The following is an 18,397-nucleotide window of genomic DNA, read 5'->3' as shown; positions in this document are numbered from 1 at the left end:
TTTATTGAAGAATTTCTTTTGTATGGAAACTTTTGATTAATTATAAAATCATTTTTACCTTAGAAGAGCTATGTTGGTTCATTTTGTAATTCCCACATTTTAAATGTGATAAGATTTTTTTCCCTTAAAATAAATTCAACTTATACAATCATACAAATAAGGGCATGTACCAATCTAGCTTAGAACAAGCTTCGTCCTATAACTTTGAACTTTAATTAGCATTTGGCTCGGAAAGGAATTAAGGACTTGTTTGAAAACCTTTCTAAAAATAGTTTTTTTCAAGATTAAATTTTTGTTCAAGAACTCAAAGTATGAAAAATAGTTTTTTTTTATATATGAGTTTTCAAAAAAAAAAACATTTTTTGAAAATATTCTCACACAAACCTAATGTTTTTATTGAAAAACATATTTCATTTCTTCAAAATCTCAAATTTTCTTCGTATTGTAAAATTCTTGCAATAATCAAACAAAAAGTATTTTAACCCAAAGGTTATCCCTGAGGTGGTAATTTGTAATGGAACATATAAAATAAAAAGCATGGGGAGGAGCCAAAGAAAAGGTGGAGAGGGCAATATATGAAAAGTTTTTTTTCTCTATTCAATGTAGGATATCATAAACACTCTTATGCAAACACAACGTCTTTATTGTGTCCTATGAAATTGTTAGGTCAAACAAACAAACACCCCCTATGGGACCAAACAACCCCTTGTGGGATCGGTTTTGATACCATTGTTCGATTTAAGTTATAATGGCGTAAGCTTGCTCCAATGGTTGCTACATATTCCACCTAAATGTTTTGTCTTAGGTTCAAATTCCCTTAGCAGTATATGTTGATTTTATGTTTGTGATGTCTCACATCGGATAAGAGAGAGTTTTTGGTGTTATATAAATATGAACTCTTTTTAATCATATAAACGTGTTTTAAAGCCGTGAAAATCCTTTAGGTAGACAATATCCACAAGATTAGGTGCAGGTAGTCATAAATGGTTATCAAAGTCAGTCCTTGACCCCGATGTGGGGGTTTGTTTGGCCCCATGATTGGTGTCTATCTATTTGGGTGCACTCATTGTGTTTGTATGAAAAGTGTTTGCGATATCCCACATTGGATAGAGAAGAAATAAAAAAAAAAAAAGTTGTGAGGGCCTATTTAGGACTAAAACAAACAATATTTATATGGTTGGGGTATGAAATGTTGCAAATGGTATTAGAGTTTGGGGCCATGATGAGTGTTTATCTATTTAGCTTTATAATCCTATAAGACACAATAAGGACGTTGTGTTTATGATGTTCGACATCAAATAGAGGATAAAGTTCTTGACACTATATAAGTATGAATTATTCTTAACTTTACAGACGCATTTTAAAGCACGTGGGGGGTTTGTTTGGCCATGTGAGGGGTGTTTATCTATTTGGCCTCATAATACTAAGGGACACAACAAAGACGTTGTGTCTACATGAAGAGGTGTTTGTGATATCCTACATCAAATAGGGGAGGAAGTTCCTAATGCTATATAAATATAAGTCGATGCTCAACCTTAGTGTAGGGGTTTATTTGGCCTTATGAGGGGTGTCAGCTTGTTTGACACCATAATTCAATGGGACACAAACGTTGTGTAGAGGGATGTTTATGAGAGAAAGTTTTTTTCTGACACTATATAAATATGAATTTATTTTTAATTTTGTAAACGCATTTTAAAATCATGAGGGATAATATTTAAATGGTTGGGCATCTATAAAAAGATTTTTAAAATTTTATTTTTGATCTTTATATAAAGTGATATTGTTTATGAGTTTTATGAAGCTAATTTTTATACATAACCAATAAAACAGAAATTTGTTTAATTTTACAATAAATAATACATTGAAAATAAAAAAGTTATTAAAATTACAATAAAATTATTTCATAAAGTATTCATTTATTGCATTCTTGGATAATAGGTAATGTGGTTATTAAAATTACAATAATATATCTTCATAAAGGATTCATTTGTTGCAATCTTGGGCAATAGGTAATTAATATGAGATGGTGATGGTATGAAAAATGAAGGCGTAAAAGAGAAAAGACAAAAACCTCTACGTGTGAAGGCAGCTATATGATTATTCTTTGCCTGTGGAATCAATCAGTATCACCCTCGTCTTCCTCCTCTCTCTAGAAAATCCATAAGCCATGATCATGAATAAGAAGATGATGATTGGTGTAGTAGCAGGGGTGATTCTGAATCTAGGGTTTCTACTCGGGGGCGTCCAATCCATTCGATTTGAACTCCAATCAGGCCACACCAAATGCATTGCTGAAGACATCAAGGCCGATTCCATGACCGTCGGCAAATACTCTGTCGTTAACCCTAACGACGGCTATCCTATTCCCGATTCACATAAAGTCACTGTTCGGGTGCGCTATTTCTTCCTTCTTCCTAACCCATCTCCCAAATTCAATCCTCTCTCTTATTCTGCTTCTTTCTCTTTCTAGGTGACTTCTGCCTATGGCAATAACTATCACTATGCGGATCATGTTGATTCTGGCCAGTTCGCTTTTCCGGCGGCCGAGGCCGGGGACTATATGGCTTGTTTTTGGGTTGTGTATCACAAGCCGCCCTTGACGTTGACCATTGATTTAGATTGGAAAACGGGAGTGGCCGCCAAGGACTGGTCCAATGTTGCCAAGAAAGGCCAGGTCGACGTAAGTTTCTGACTTTTCGGATTGCATTTCTGTGAAACTTTGCCTCTTTCTCTTCTTGTCTTCTTGTATATGCCAAATAATTGTGAATTGATTGGATTTTTCTAAAAAATATATTTATAAAAAAGTTGGTAGTCTTCTAGGATTCTGAAAGATGTGATGAACTGGTTTGATTGCGACATGCAACTTGGGAACTGGATTAGGAGTGTTAGACCTTTATTCATTGGGACCAATTCTTGCCTTCATTAATGGATTTTGTGCAGCCATTCTTTGTTTAGCAATAACGCAAGCCATGGTTATGGCTCTGGCTATTGAGAACTGAAAACCAGGTTTGAGGCTGGTTCAGTCCGCCCCTCCTGGGGTGGAGTATGTAACGGCCTTCATAAATTAATAATGTGATTTTCTCCAAAAAAAAAAAAAAAAAAAAAAAGGAGAAGAAGAAAAGGATTATCCATCCATGACCCAGAACTCTAATTATCTAAACTGATTTCTCATTGCTTTGTTAGATAATCATATTCAAAAAATGTGTGAAAATAGGTTGTATTCTTGATCAGATAGTCCAGGTGATGAAGCTCAGTGAATTTGTTTTTCTTTTTGGTACCTACTATTCAGCTGGATGGGAAACCAAGAGACTGTAAATATATCTAGATTTCACGGAATCTTGGGAGAAATGCTTTAGTTGATGTTATCTTGGAGCATTTTTTAGTGTAAAAAGTGCAAATTCCATAGTTAAGGCTCAAGCATTGTGGCACAGGTGTTTGCGTAGTCATCTTTTGATCAACTTGGTGTTTCTAGGGGGATGAGTCTCAGTTTCTGAGATTGGGTATATCACCAAAAGAGAGGAGGGGGCTTTTGTTGGCCAAGGGGTATTTGAGGTTACACACTTTTTTCAACTATAATTTCCTTTACATTAACTAGGTTTACATGGAAGTTTATGACAGGAGGACAAGATGAGGAATGTAATCAGTCCCATAATCAAGTAGGCTACTGTTTTAGAAGAGTTCCATTATTAAGATAAGTGGTGGCCCTTGATAGATAGCATGGTTAAATTTAATGCCCATCAGCTTTCGAGTCTACTTACTCATATAAAGCTTAGTAGCAGTTGCAATAGAACTGTCTTGTTTCTATACATATAGAAGTACATCTTGATATTGGAATCTAAGACCCATACGAATAACCCTGCTCCCTCTCCGCCCACCTCCTCTACGTGTGGTAGGTCTTTACAACTTTATCCAAGGCTATAGGGTGATGTAGTAGTATCCATAGTTTTGAACTTAATGTTTCTTTTTATATGTAAACTAGAGATATATTAACAAAGCCCCTAAAAAAAGGGCCTCAACTCATTGTAAAGTATATTGTCTCTTCATCAATGTTTTCATACCTTGTTTTGTATTGTAAGTTCTTTTGCACATTAGCCAATAGATAGGGAAAAGAATTATGTATACATATGTTAAATACATATACATTGCAAGAAATAGTCAAAATATGATACTGGTCAACGTACTTGTATCAAACCATCAATGGTTTATATACCAAAAGTTTTAAGTTCTAACTTGAGAGGTCAAAAATTAAATAAATAAAAAAAATATAGTCTTCAAAATGTCATATCAAAAGCTCCAAATTCCAACAAAGCCCTTAGTTTGTGGGTTATTTCCCATTCTTTTTTTGATGCCAACCATATTAATATGAACATGCCATTGATTTTGTGAATAGCATTCTAATCCACTATTTTTCCAATTAATTTAGTTGCTCTGTTGCTTACCACAAATTTTAAAAAGATAAGGAAAAGAAATGGTTGTGTCTCTTGGTTACCTCCCATGATAACAGTATCTGTGCATTTTCTTATTAACTGCATGTCACATGCGCCTTTTGTTGGGATAGTATTCTTTCTGTGTGTTCTTAGTGGTGCCATTATACCAGTTTGCTACTTGTTTCATTTGTAAATATAGACAGATTACAACTTTGCTCTTTGGGCTTTATTTGTCATACAGATAAATTACTTCTTTACTCTTTAGGCACTCTATATCATGTGATTTCTCCTGATCACTAAAATTCATTTGATGACTCCTCTTTCTGTTTTTTGTGGTGATTTGCCAACTGCCCAAGAAGTATTTGACCCTGAAAGTTGATATCTCAGGTTTGATAATGAAGCAAACTGGTTCTCTGATTTTCCATGTTTATCTTGATCTTGCTTCTTTCTAGGAGTCCTAGTCCTATGGTGTTGCTTTGGATTGACTTAATCCTTCTACAGTTTTTTAATGATTATATTCTCAGAAAGTTATGTTGAATAAATATGTTCTCAGTGTTCTCACCTCATGTTGTTGATTGTACAATGATGTAAATTCTATAATCAAATTATGTAAAGAATATCATGCTGGATCATGTCTTGCAATAAACAGGTGATGGAATTAGAGCTGAAGAAGTTGTATGACACTGTTACGTCAATTCACGAAGAGATGTTTTATCTTCGAGGAAGGCAAGAAAAACATTTCTCCTCTCTTAAACAATTTAACGAGACTAAACTATATATATATATATTTTTATTTGAGGAATAATTAATATATATATATATTAATTATTGAGCTCAAATTTATTTACCATTTTCCACTTAGTTTTGTTTTATTTCCTTTATCCTTTCCCCATCCTGTCTCTCACACTGTCTGAGGTCCTAACGGAGCCCTGAAAAGAACATTCTTTTCTGATATCATTTGCAATGTTGCATATGTTCGATGCTTTTTCCAGGGAAGAAGAAATGCAGGAGCTTAACCAAGCAACTAACTCAAGAATGGCATGGCTGAGTTTTCTTTCACTATTTGTTTGTTTGTCAGTGGCGGGCTTGCAACTATGGCACTTGAAGAACTTTTTTGAGAGGAAGAAACTCCTCTAGTGCACTTGTAGACAAGTTTTTCTTACTTTTTTTTCACTTGCTCTTGTAAAATCTTTCAATAATTCAAAAGGAAAAAAGTATTTGATCAAGATGACAGATAAATTGTGGGGGTTCAATGACATAGATTTCATTATAGTGTTCCAGAAAATTCCTTGTGTTTGAACGGCAGTTTGTCCCAATTGTTTCTCTTGAGTGTGGTGTGAAGTGATTAAAGGTATCATTGCCCATGAACAAAGGTTGGAAAAAAAACTGTATAGTATCATCATGAACAAACTTCCTGATTTTTAATTTATATATATATATATATATCGGTATAAGGCTATAATTTTGGTGTAATAAAAACATGTCCTGTGCTTGCCTCTGGGCTGCATTACATGGCCATGCATTATGCTCCAACATATATCTGAATGCCCGAGCTTATTTAGGGCATGACAACTTAACTAGAAGCAATAGGTCTAGCGCATCGATGTATTCCAGAAAACAACCATAATCCTCACTTCGAATCATAATTCTTATATGTCGCCGGCCATATTTCTTTGGGCTCTAATCTCAAACTTTTACATTTCATGAGTTTTTCATGACTTGGAATTTTGTTCGCAGTTTTCATTCCATTTGATATGGCCAAAGCCGCCAAACCACGATGCACATACCGCCGGCTTGGGTCTCTAGGTGTTGCTCAGGAATGTGTTCATCTAGTACTTTCTCATCTTTTCGCCCATCCATATATTTAAGAATCTTAATTAAACCAAAATTGTGGTTCACTGGTATATTATAATTATTAATATTTGAGTTCGATTTTTCTTATGATTGAGATCTTAATTTTATTATGAGTTTATTTTTTATTGTAATTTTTCATATGTATACAATAAAAATAATAGGAAGTGTAGTGTGATAAATTTTATATAATTATTTATCATATTCTTTATTTATTTTTTTTATCTTTTTTATTTTTTATGTGGAGAAATTGTTCTTGTGTTGGAACAATTATTTTTTATTACTCGTATTTGATATCAAAGCTTGATGATTAAAGATGCAATAATAATGTGATTCAATCTCAGTTTCTAAAGTTCGATGGAAAAAAGTATTGAATTTTGGAGTATCCAGATACAATTATTATTTGAGCGTCAAGATATTTGGAGAGTAATAGATCAAAGATTTGTGGTACTACCAGATCAAGCACAACTTACAGAAGTACAAAAAGGCAATTTGGTGAATTCGAAAAAGAAAATTTTGAAGGCTTGCTTATACATCTGTTAGTTGATTGAACCACCTATTTTTAAGAAGATTGCAAATGCAACCATGGTAAAAAATGTATGGGACATTCTTATGAAGACCTACAAATGGGTAGGCAAGGTGTAGAATGTTTGATTCCAGACTTGAGGATAACTCAAGCTTCTTCCTATGAATGGTGAGGTGTATGTTGCACTTAAAAAATTTTTAGGTTGAAGCAGTTTATTTATAAAATAGATGCCCACTAAAAGTGCATATGAAAAGACCCTATAAGAAGCTTGAAGTCATAGGAAGCCTAATATTTGATCATATAAGGGTGTTTGGTTGCATCTCATATGTTAAATGTGCTTGATGCATTATATATATAAAAAAAAAATTGATGATAAAAGTGAAAAGTGCATTCATATTGGTTATAACCAAGTGATAGAAGAAGGCTATAAATTATATAATCCACAAATCAAAAAGGCTATTGTTAGTTGTGATGTGATTTTTGATAAGCAAGTAGCATGTGATTGGTCCTTTAATGAAAAAAGACCATCAAGTGTTCAAATTCATTTTGAAGAGCAAAGTAAAGATCAAAGTATGAAACCTACTACTACACCAATTATAACTCTTTGGTAAAGTTATCAAGGTGTCCACAACGTCAACATGTTTTACCTATAAGCTTGCAAGATTATGTGGTTGGTGATGATAATGACCTAATAGGTGAAGAATTGATGAGTTTTATTTTATTTACAAATTTTGATCCATTAGGTTATGGTGAAGCTGCTTAAAATGATAGTTGACTTAAAGTTATGAATTAAGAAATTCATTTTATTAAGAAAAATAATAACTGTGAACTTACTAATCTCCCTAATTCGAAGAAGTCAATTGGTGTCAAATGAGTGTATAAAATTGAGTACAAGACAAATGGAGAAGTTGATCACTTCAAAGCAAAAATGATGACAAAAGATTACAAATAGAAACCAAGTATTGATTATTTTGAAGTATTTGTATATGTTTTTTGTATGATTCTCTCTTTGCACAAAACAATTGATTTTTTTTTTTCAAATGGGCGTGAAGTCATCTTTCTTGAATGGTGAAGTAGAAGATGTTTATGTGAATAACCTCAAGGATACGTGATAAAAGGGTAAGAAGAAAAAGGTCTATAAGCTAAATAAGGTTTTATATAAATTAACGTAGATAATAAGAGCATGGTACACACGTATTGATACCTATCTCGTGAAGAATGAATTTTAAAAATCTCCTTATGAACGCACTTTACATGTCAAATTTAATGTTAAGTGACATTCTTATTCTGTGTTTATATATGGATGATTTAATTATCACTAGTCATAAATTGAAAATGATTGTAGAAGTCAAAGAAGTAATGATTAATCAATTTGAGATAATAGATATAGGATTGATGTTCCATTTGCAAGCAGTAAAATGTATCCTACGATACATTAAAGAAATGCAAAGTGATGGTACTTTTTATGCATATGGTAACACATAAATAGTGATTGAGTAGGTGATGTAGAAAAACAAAAAAGTACTTTAGTTTATCAATTTAATCTCAATTTGGGAGTTTTTTCTTGGTTATCAAAGAAACACCAGGTAGTTGTTTTGTCAATGATAGAAGTTGAGTATATTACAACTACCAATGGTGCCACTCATATAACATGGTTGCGTCAAATGCTTTTTGACTTAAATCATGCTCAAGAAGTTCCCACAAAGATTTTTTGTGATGATAAATCAACAATCACATTGACTAAGAATCCAGTTTTTCATGGAAGAAACAAATACATTGACATCAAATTTCACTATATTTGTAATTTGATGAAAGACAGAAATTATGTTTGATTTTTTTATTATGCTTGAGTTTTGTTGTTCCGATAATCAAGTTATAGACAACTTTACAAAACCAATCAAAATAAAAACATTGCTCAAGTTGAAGAAGATGATGAGTATGATGAAATTTAAAAATTTTGGTTTAAGGAAGATAGTATAAGAATCCCAATTAAACCAAGATTGTATTTAGTATGTATATTAGAATTATTACTATTAGAGTTTGATTCTTCTTAGGACTCGGAATCCTAATATTAGTAGGAGTTTAGTTTTTATTATAATTAGGTTTTCATAATTATTTATTGATATAAAAAATAATAGAAAGTGTAGTGTGACAAATTTAATATAATTATTTACCATCTCCTTCATTGTTTTTTATCCTTTCTCTGTGTGGGGAAATTATTCTTGTGCTGGAAAATTATTTTTTTGTTGCTCAAAAACTCACATTGCACTTGATCAATGTTGCTCAGGAATGTCTCATAAAACTGTGTAATGCCCTATGCACCAGTTTACTACTGAAAATTTGCCCTAAAAACATCAGATAGAGTTGAGCGTGTGGAATATACCCACGCAAACCATATGATCACAAAAGGACCTAAAATCCAGCATTTTTCCAGAGAATCTAACAGCAGAAGGGAAAAAAAAAAAAACAAAAACAAAAAACAAAAAAAAAATGGCTCACTTATTCGAGGAGAATTATAAAATAGTATATCACATAGAATATTTACCATCCCATTGAGGGTAATCATTATCAATTATAATGCATACAATTAAGTGGAAACAAGAGGGAATGCTGATTAGAGGATGGTACCTTTCTAATAAACTAATTTAGACGAGGCTCCTTGACAAGCTGGTTCAAGATCAAGAAAAAAAACACAGAATGTAACTAAAAACAGTAATGAACATCGCCACTCTGTCACGCTTACCTGTTCAGTATTTTCATACATCCATCTGCACACTTAGGATTACGGGAGGTGACTGTTAGAAATGGCAATATAATCATCTACATATCTGAAAAATGTCATCTCTCATGTATTATGCAGTAAATATGTTCCAGTGATGATCCGGTGGTAGAATTTCCTTGATCTTTTCAAGCCTCTTAAGAATTTCCAAGAAAGATGGTCTGTGGTTCATGTCAGCAGCCCAGCATTGCTCTGTCAACCTAAAAACATTATATATAATAGAAATCAGAACCAGTTTTTTCTTTTACCTTTTTATTTTCTCCTTTTTTTTCTGTGTATTTATATGAAGTACAGGTAATATTCCTTCTACCCTAAAGCAAGGTAATATATTTCATAAACATCTTCGATTTATGCCATTGGCCAAGCATTGTTCCTCTGAACAAGTATTTATTTCAATAGAGATTAGCATACCAATTGTTAGAATTTATATAGCATATAGAAATACAGATCCAATAGTAGAGTCACACAAAGTATATGGTAACAACCTCTGATTCATTTGCCATGGAATGCAGCAAGACTGGTCGCACAAAGAGTTCGAAAGGAAACAGAAATATAAGACTAGTTCAGTTTCATTCAAAGAGAATGGGAAATAAAGCCACTTCCTTAGTGTGTAATTGGATGCACTTCCTATTTTTTGTTTTTAATAAGTAAAAAATAGCAGTAACTTCTATCTAGAATATAAGAACTTGTATAGATTTACATTGAAAAGTTAATGATTTCTAAAACTGATTAAAAAGTTTGAGGTATTAAAAAATTTTCTATTTCAATTTTTAAAATTTTTTAAAACAATTTTGAAGGATATAAGGTAAGTTATATACTTTTTGTACAAGAGTTTTTACTTTTGATATAGAAGTTTCTATTTTAAAAAAATGAAAAACAAGAAGTGTATCCATACAAGGCCTCGGGTTATTAATTAAAAAATTAGTAGAGAAGAAGGAGGAGCTTAATATATTCCCCATCATACAAATGTATGTAAATATATATGGATGAATGAATGTATCTAAGGTCGTTACATAATGAATGCCCTGAGGCCTAGCTCAAGTGGCAAGTGGTTAGGGTAGGGATAGGGAAAGGTTCCATGTTCAAGTACAAATATTGACATGAACAAAGAGATATAGGACGTAGATGTAGTAGTAGTTAGTCTTAGGAATAATATGAAGAGTGATAAGCCTAGTAGACATATTTAAGTTGAAATTCATTTGTTTATGTTGTTTTCTGGTGATATGATGGTGCTCTAATGCACCATCATTTTTATTACCTGATTTAATAGATCCACTTTTTTTGTCACATTCAATCACCATGTTCCATCTAACAAGGTGGTAAAAATAGTGATAAAAGTGATAGTGCAACCAGCATTTTCCCTAATAAAATAAGGACAACAGTTTAATAAAAAAATTAGAGGGGTCAAAAATTTATTCTAGAACTATACAAAGATGGTAAAGATTAAATAATAGAGACAAAAAAAAATTACAATTTTCATTACCCTTTAGACACTTGTAGAGGACAAACTGAAGATGAATATTAAATATTACTAGAGAGGATGGTATCAGTGAAGTACTTTCATGCAATATGTGATTGATGAATATCCATAAAGTTGGCTAACTTTCATGGCACAATATGATGACACTCAATAATCCCATCTCTATAAAATGAGGATAGAGATGGATGTTTCACAAGACGAAAAAAAAGAAGAAGGAAATTTACATTTTTTCTAGGCCTCTACTACAACTATTAAGGGTATTCATCTCAACGCTCTACAACTTGATTGGAAATAATATGTAGATTGAAAGGGTTAGAAAGGAAGTTGTTCCCTATTTGGGTTCCACCTTTCTTTGGCTCATTCAAGTTAAATTTCGATGATTATGCATTGGGTAATCCAGGTCAATTGGGAATTGGAGGGGTGATCATAACTATAATGGTTTAATGGTGGGAGCTTTTTCAAAACCAGCAGGTGAAGATTTAGCCATTGAGGTAGAGATTTTAGCCCTTATAGAAAGCATGCTACAAGCCAGGGTTTTTTGCCTCTCTAACTTACAGGTTGAAGGGGATTATGCTATTTTGATATCTTATATGCCTAAATCACAGAGAGTGCCTTGGAGGTATGATGGGTTGCTTTTTCAAATTGGTGAGCCAACCCCCAATAGTCTTGGTGTGGTACGAGATGAGCAACCAACACTAACACAAGAGCTTCAAGGTCCACCTGAGATGATTTCCATTTTAACTTGTTCCATTAAAAAGTTCCTATTAGTTTTCTAGAGAGAGGTAGTAGGTAAGAGATCCCATAATTCCATTAGCACACATATATATATATACACACACTACCAAAGATGTAGCTTGACTTACTCTCTCAGTTCAGTAATATATCCTTTTGCACGGAACATAGGCCGCTGTCCTTCTGCCACATATTTAGCTGCTTCATAAGGTTCATAATTAGACAATGGCGGGTCTCCTTCAAGCATCTGCACAATTTAAGGATATCATGAACTAGATGTTGTTAAACGTACTTTACATCTCATTTCCAGTTTTCATCAAAACCAAATATTACCTCATACAGTATCATTGCAAAAGAGAAAACATCAACTTTCTTGTCATATTTCCGGTGCTTGAAAACTTCAGGAGCCATGTATCGGTCTTTCATTTGTCCCATCAATTGACAAGGAAAGAATAAGTTAAAAAGTATATAAGAATCATATTAATTCAAGAGAATTTTATGGTCAGACACTCACAACTTCCTGTTTCACCAGTCATTTTGTACACATCATGAGAATTCTGAACCTTGATGAGCTTGCTCAGTCCAAAGTCTCCAACTTTTAAATGGTCGGCGCCGGTGTTGACCAAAAGAACATTCCTAATATTAACAGACATATAGAAAAATGATTAGCACGCAGTTGCATGATTAAAGAAAGAGGAAGAAAATAAAATAAAAAAAGAAATTTTGTGAAATTGGTAAGGGTCAAGTTTGTTTAAGAATCTATTATTCCTAAAATGATCTCCATTTCACGCAGATAAATATAAAATTCAATATACCAACTGAAGAATAGAAATGAAGCAATGACATGCTTATGTGCCCACCAGAATTAGATGCAGAAATCAACTCACCTTGGCTTTAGGTCTCGGTGAATTATGACATTTGGCTCGTTGTGAAGATAAGCCATGCCTCTGTTCAAATAAGATTTATGTAATTCTGATCAGCATGAAAATCTAGTGCACTGAAACTGAATTTGGCATTTCCCAATATTGGTTTGGTACATCCTTATGGGATAAATGGGGCCTTAAAGAATGGCCACATTCTAGAGGGTAGGTTCCCCAAAGAAAAAGAAAGGAGTTGCTTTCCTTTACCAAAGAAAATTAGACCTTTTTTGTTTGTTTTTCTATAGAATTAAGTAATGAAAATGAAGTTTGCAGTCCTGGAATGGAAAAACTGGGAAAATGACAATTCTTGTTCCAGTGTTTAAGAACAAATAATACAAAGTTATAAAATTGTTTTTGTTCCTATTTCAACATTTGGTTTGTGTTGGAACGAGATTCAAATCAACAATAAATTTCCACAAATATTCTTTCAAACTCCATATCATACACATCCACCATTAACAAACCTATAAAAGACAATATAACATATTATAACAGAATAAAATAAAAAATTTACAAAATCTATTTACTAAAAAACAATCTTTAATTTGTCAACAGTGTAACAACTGGATTCTCAACAACCTCTACAGGCTTATAAAATAAAAAAACAGATAGAGACAAAGAACAACAAGTAACACGATGGCATTATCAATAAATTGATAACAGAAAATATCACTTCAAAAGTTCTGACACATGTATGTTTATATTACAAAAATTAGCAACTTGTATAGTACAATCTACAGTAAAGCCAATTCAAATTCTGTTTCCACCACCACTACTACAACAAAAATTAGCAACTTGTATAGTACAATCTATGGTAAAGCCTCTTCAAATTTTATTTCCACTACTACTACTACTAATAATAATACTAACAACAACAGTAGCAATAATAATAATAATAATAATTTTTCATCAAAAAGAATTTCACACAAATGATATATGGTTAAAATGGAAATGATTGACAGCTAAAGTTCTAATATAGTGGTATAATGAAATTTCCATTGAGAAGATAAAGTTGCAATTGATTTAATACAGATAAAGTTGTACTTAATTTATTCTAACCTGTTGAATATGAAATGCAGAAAGCTGTGAGGATACACACACACATATATGATAGGCTGATAAAAGGATAGATTTTTTATTTCAAATGATTGTCAAAACTACCACCTAGGAATCGCTTTGGTATATCCCATTCCACATTGATTTTAAACTTCTCTGTTTTATGGGTGTTGAACTTTAACACTGGAATGATTGGAACAGAATGAAATTCCCTCTGCATTTGGTGAACTGGTCTCAAAGATTTTGTTTTCATCTTTGAGCAAGTATCATTCTTCTTCAGCTGAAACATGAGACAGGTGGTAGAATTCGGTAAGCAGTTCCTTCCTCTACTTTTCCATTTTCCAAGAACACCTTATCATTAGGAAAACAATGTTGGTCTTACACAGAATTGCTTTGAATAAATATACTTTTCCATAACTTGGTCATGCATGATGAGAGATTTTTCAAAAATTACTAATCTATGGGTGTCATGTCATGCAACAAGTTTGAATAAAATTATCCCAGATTCTCTGCAAATGCTTTGAAATGAGATAAGTTACATTTCCTTATATAGCACCACAGGAGATAAAAACTAGTCAGTTGGAGAAATCATATCTGGCCCCTCTCAGTTTGCTAATGATCTAACTGATTCATGCCTAAAATTGGGCCAAGGGACTGGATCTTTATAAGGAATTGAACTTGGAGTATGTCAAAGGAAAATCTCAGGCAATGGTAGCACTCCAAACAACACAAATGAAGATTTAAGGAAGATCTGCTTTCCCACTTTTCCATGTCTTCATTATTTCATATAATTTCTAAGCATAGAGGAATAAAGCATCCAAGTTATGCTCTGCAATTTGAAAGAGAGGATATCTTCAGGTACCTGGCAATATCCATGGCAAAGGTAATAGCTGTTGATGGGCTAAGTGAGCCCTTTTCTTTGAGGTACTGGTGAAGATCACCCTAAAACAGCACACCAATACAAATATTAAGGGTGACCACTTAGAAAAGGCAACTAGAAAAATAACAACTGCAGAGGATAAATTTGAAACAATAAGAAAAATCTGCATTCATATACCCCTCGCAAATACTCTGTAATTAACATCAACGGCTTCTTATCAGTGACAGCTCCAAGAAATTGGACTATATTAGGGTGACGAAGCTTCACGAGCAAATTAACTTCATGCCTGAAATCCTGACTGAATAAGGAAAGCAAAAAACCTAGTAAGGTACTTACATTCTTAATAAAAGGGAAATGGGTTGGAAGGAGAATTCAACTTTAGTTACATTTTCTTGTAAAAGGATTCAATGAAACTTAATATACTAGTTGTCTAGCACCCACAAAGTGCAAGTATGCGATATAGACTCTCATAATTCAAAAGAAAAGAAAAGCAAAGAAAGAAGCAAACTAAAGGCGCTACATATCTAGTTTTTTTTTCCTTTTTTTTTCCTTCCCCTTTTGATAGGACCGTATCTAAGGTTTAATTAAAATGTAAGAAGGCGTTTAGCAAGACTTAATACTCATTATTTAATGACTTGACTTAAATTATTGGCTTAAAACTTATTACTTGATTTTTTTTACTTCAAGTGTTAAGGTTGTTTGGTAAAGTTAACTTAAGATTTTTTCTAAATCATCAAATCGATATATTTACCCTCATTAATTTTAACTAATATTTACTCTCATTACTCTTAAGTAATAAATTTATTTATTAAACATTCACATTTAAAGTATTATAGATACATATAATAATCACAAAATACTTACTATAAAAAATGAATCATGGATGGGAGTCTATACTCCCACTAGATGTGGATAAATGAGACAAAAGTATTTGAGAGTAAGAATAAGTTTACTATTTTGACATAATACTTAAAGTTATTTTTAACTTTAAGTTGTGATATTAAGTTATTTTACTAAACATTCTTAATTTACTTAATGACTTAAATTAAGTTATTAGGTCATATTAGGTCGTTAAGTTGATTAACCAAACACCCTCTAAAATATCTGTCTTTTATTCTTGTATTGAACCCATTTACAATGAGCAATGAGCAATGTTCAGCCAATTGCATACATCACCAAAATATCTATTCAAATGAAACAACCATTTGAGCTTAAAATAGCCTAAGCCCAGTTGTAGAAAATGTACAAATATAAAGGATTCTTACATCACCAATCTATCATCTGAAAGAGATGGAAGAATGCGCTTCACAGCTACTGGTGTTCCACGCCAACAGGCCTTTAAAATCTCACCAAAAGAGCCCTACCAGCATAAGATATAATTGGTAAGATTACATCTTGCCAAAAGAATGAGAGATACAACAAGATTTTGTATGCTAACCATCACATTCTAAGAAGCAGAGATGGAACTTTGGGTCATAAAATTAATTGATGGAACCAATGAGTCAAAGCCACACCCTACAAACAATTTGAAACTAATTGGGAGAAAATGGATAAAGCTCCCAACAATGCAAAACAATTTGGGAGAAAATTAATAATAAATGTGAATTATGATAATCCAATGAATGAGACATTACATTTCAATGTCATTTATATGTCTGTCTGGTTGTTGTTGTGGGGCGACCAGTACCCTGAGGTTTGGGTCCCCATGGAGAGTCCTAAGGGCTTGGCCATGGAAGGTTCCTCAGTTATAAAAATAAAATAAAAAAATATATGTTTTGTTTGGTTGTGGGAAGTCAAATATCTCACCATGTGATTGTTAACAATCCATGTCTAGTTAACAATAACTACAGGCAACAAGAGTCATACAATTGTTAAAATCACATTTGATTTCCATGGCTAAAGGTGATATAATCCTAAAAAGTGATCCTAACAATTTACTGACATTAGAACATAGAAACTTTTAGCATAGTAAGAGGCATTGAAGCCATTAAAAAAAATACATATTTTTGGATATCAGTAAAATTGTAGACATAAAAATCCTTCTTGTGTTCTATTATAATTATTTAAAAAATGGTCCTTGTTATCATTGTGAATTGTCGTAATTTCTTTAATTTTGTTATTTTCATGTTAATAGTTATTGTATTTAATCTTAGTTAATAATATAAATGGATATGAAGGAATCGGGAAGTCAAATTAGAAGAATTTAAACCTTTTAACAGTTTCTTCCTATTCTTTCTTCTTCTTTATCCTAATCTTAACCCTATTTTACAAGTTATTACTTCTAAATTGAAATCAGAGATCAATCATCTCTAGAGTTGACTGTAGATTGAATAGATCATTCCAAACACCAAACTACCCACCCCACCCCAACACATCACAATCACTAAGAAAACCTCAAAAATTTCAAAATTTCATCCCTCATGTTTCTGCTTTGGAATTTGTGGCTGTTTTGTGTTCCTTCTTAGATTCTTCCTGAATGATGTGTGTAGGCTTTGAAGGGCTCAAGTGTTGTTGGCTTTCTGATTTATTGAATTTGAAAGTTTTTTATGCCTTAAGAGAGCTTCAACAGCTTGCTTTTGGTGTTTTTGTATTGCTTGAAGTTTGAACAAATCCATTTGTTGTCTAGACAGTTCTTGATGTTTTTTTGTTATGTGAAACATAGGGCAGGTTGGTTTTGATGTTAGTCTTTTTTTGATTTTTTGATTTTAATTTTCTGGATGATTCAAGTTTTAACACTCTCAAGCTCTGGTTCTCAATATTTAAGATTGGAGGATTTTTTTTGTTTTTCATAATTCTGGTTTAAAATTTTCCTAATAGCTGCTGGTAAATTACAACCACTCAAGGACTATGGCATAAAGAAGTTGGTTATATCAAAAAGATTAAATAGTGCTAATCATCTAACTTGTGACCATGCTTCACAAATTTTTCTCTGGGCCCAAAAACTGAAGTACTTGAAAGATAAGCCCTTTATGTGCAAGGCTATAGAATACGAAGATGTAATATGTGATGACTACAACATAATATTAAGGTTTAGTACTTAAGTTTACGGTCTACAAATCAGTCTTAAATCATCTTATATGATACCTACCTACCTCTAAGAAGATTTAAGACTCATTTGTAGATTGGTTTTGCACAAACTAATTGTTAGAGGATTAGCCTAAGGAATCAGCAATTAATTTCTCCTGCCATATTTTTTTCCTTTTATAAAAAAAAAAGAAAAAAAAAAAGAAAAAAGGAAAAAATATGGCAGGAGAAATTAATTGCTGATTTCATAGGCTAATCCTCTAATGATTAGTTTGTGCAAAACCAATTTACAAATGAGTCTTAACCCATGATTTTAGTACCAAGAATATGGGTAAATTCCATATGGAACCCTTGCAATCAGATTGTTTGATTTAAGGGATCCTTTTTTGATAGGTAGCTTAATTTAAGAGATCTTGTCAACCTTTCTTTTGTATATAAATTGTAAAACAGAATGTAATGAAAAATGAGAAATTATTTTTTCATCACAGTATAAGAGCAGGAAGTCTAACACTGTCAAGATCCGTGGAGCCTTCATTGCTCAGTCACATACAAACCTTCATTGTTGCAACTTGTTCATTCTTTTTTAAACCAACCTTAATTGTAGGTACCTTAGTGATATGTGCATACACGTGCCAGTAGTGGCAACAAGATGGAAAGTGATAGTGGGCCTAGTGGCAAGATGGAAGACTTGGTCTAATTTGTTTGTTCAGTCATTAATTGTT

At 32.5% G+C, this 18,397-nt stretch overlaps 2 protein-coding genes across 2 annotated transcripts in view; one reads left to right on the top strand and one right to left on the bottom strand.

Moving 5' to 3' along the window:
- Positions 1–2,053: 2,053 nt before the first annotated feature.
- Positions 2,054–5,727, top strand: LOC117918324 (transmembrane emp24 domain-containing protein p24delta9-like). The gene is made up of 4 exons (XM_034835291.1): positions 2,054–2,392; positions 2,471–2,680; positions 5,077–5,153; positions 5,420–5,727. Exons 1-4 carry the CDS (start codon positions 2,168–2,170, stop codon positions 5,562–5,564), a joined length of 657 nt encoding a protein of 218 aa, XP_034691182.1. The 5' UTR covers positions 2,054–2,167; the 3' UTR covers positions 5,565–5,727.
- A 3,579-nt stretch (positions 5,728–9,306) lies between these two features.
- The window catches only part of LOC117915658 (integrin-linked protein kinase 1), a 32,720-nt gene continuing 23,629 nt past the window's right edge, over positions 9,307–18,397 (bottom strand). The window contains exons 4-11 of the mRNA XM_034831286.1: positions 15,917–16,011; positions 14,829–14,949; positions 14,634–14,713; positions 12,683–12,742; positions 12,310–12,431; positions 12,129–12,214; positions 11,927–12,042; positions 9,307–9,783 (exon numbers count right to left, since the gene is read on the bottom strand). Of these exons, the coding sequence (XP_034687177.1) occupies positions 9,657–9,783; positions 11,927–12,042; positions 12,129–12,214; positions 12,310–12,431; positions 12,683–12,742; positions 14,634–14,713; positions 14,829–14,949; positions 15,917–16,011 (807 nt within the window). The 3' untranslated portion in view covers positions 9,307–9,656. The remainder of the gene's footprint in view (positions 9,784–11,926; positions 12,043–12,128; positions 12,215–12,309; positions 12,432–12,682; positions 12,743–14,633; positions 14,714–14,828; positions 14,950–15,916; positions 16,012–18,397) is intronic.

Source organism: Vitis riparia, chromosome 1 (genome assembly GCF_004353265.1).
Source record: "Vitis riparia cultivar Riparia Gloire de Montpellier isolate 1030 chromosome 1, EGFV_Vit.rip_1.0, whole genome shotgun sequence".
NCBI classification, from domain to species: Eukaryota; Viridiplantae; Streptophyta; class Magnoliopsida; order Vitales; family Vitaceae; genus Vitis; species Vitis riparia.
This window is presented reverse-complemented; position numbering and strand designations above follow the sequence as displayed.

Coding starts and splice junctions, on each gene's coding strand:
- LOC117918324 (XM_034835291.1), top strand. CDS start 2,168: ATGATCATGAATAAGAAGATGATGATTGGTGTAGTAGCAGGGGTGATT. Junction 2,393..2,470: donor CACATAAAGTCACTGTTCGG/GTGCGCTATTTC, acceptor TTCTCTTTCTAG/GTGACTTCTGCCTATGGCAA. Junction 2,681..5,076: donor CCAAGAAAGGCCAGGTCGAC/GTAAGTTTCTGA, acceptor TGCAATAAACAG/GTGATGGAATTAGAGCTGAA.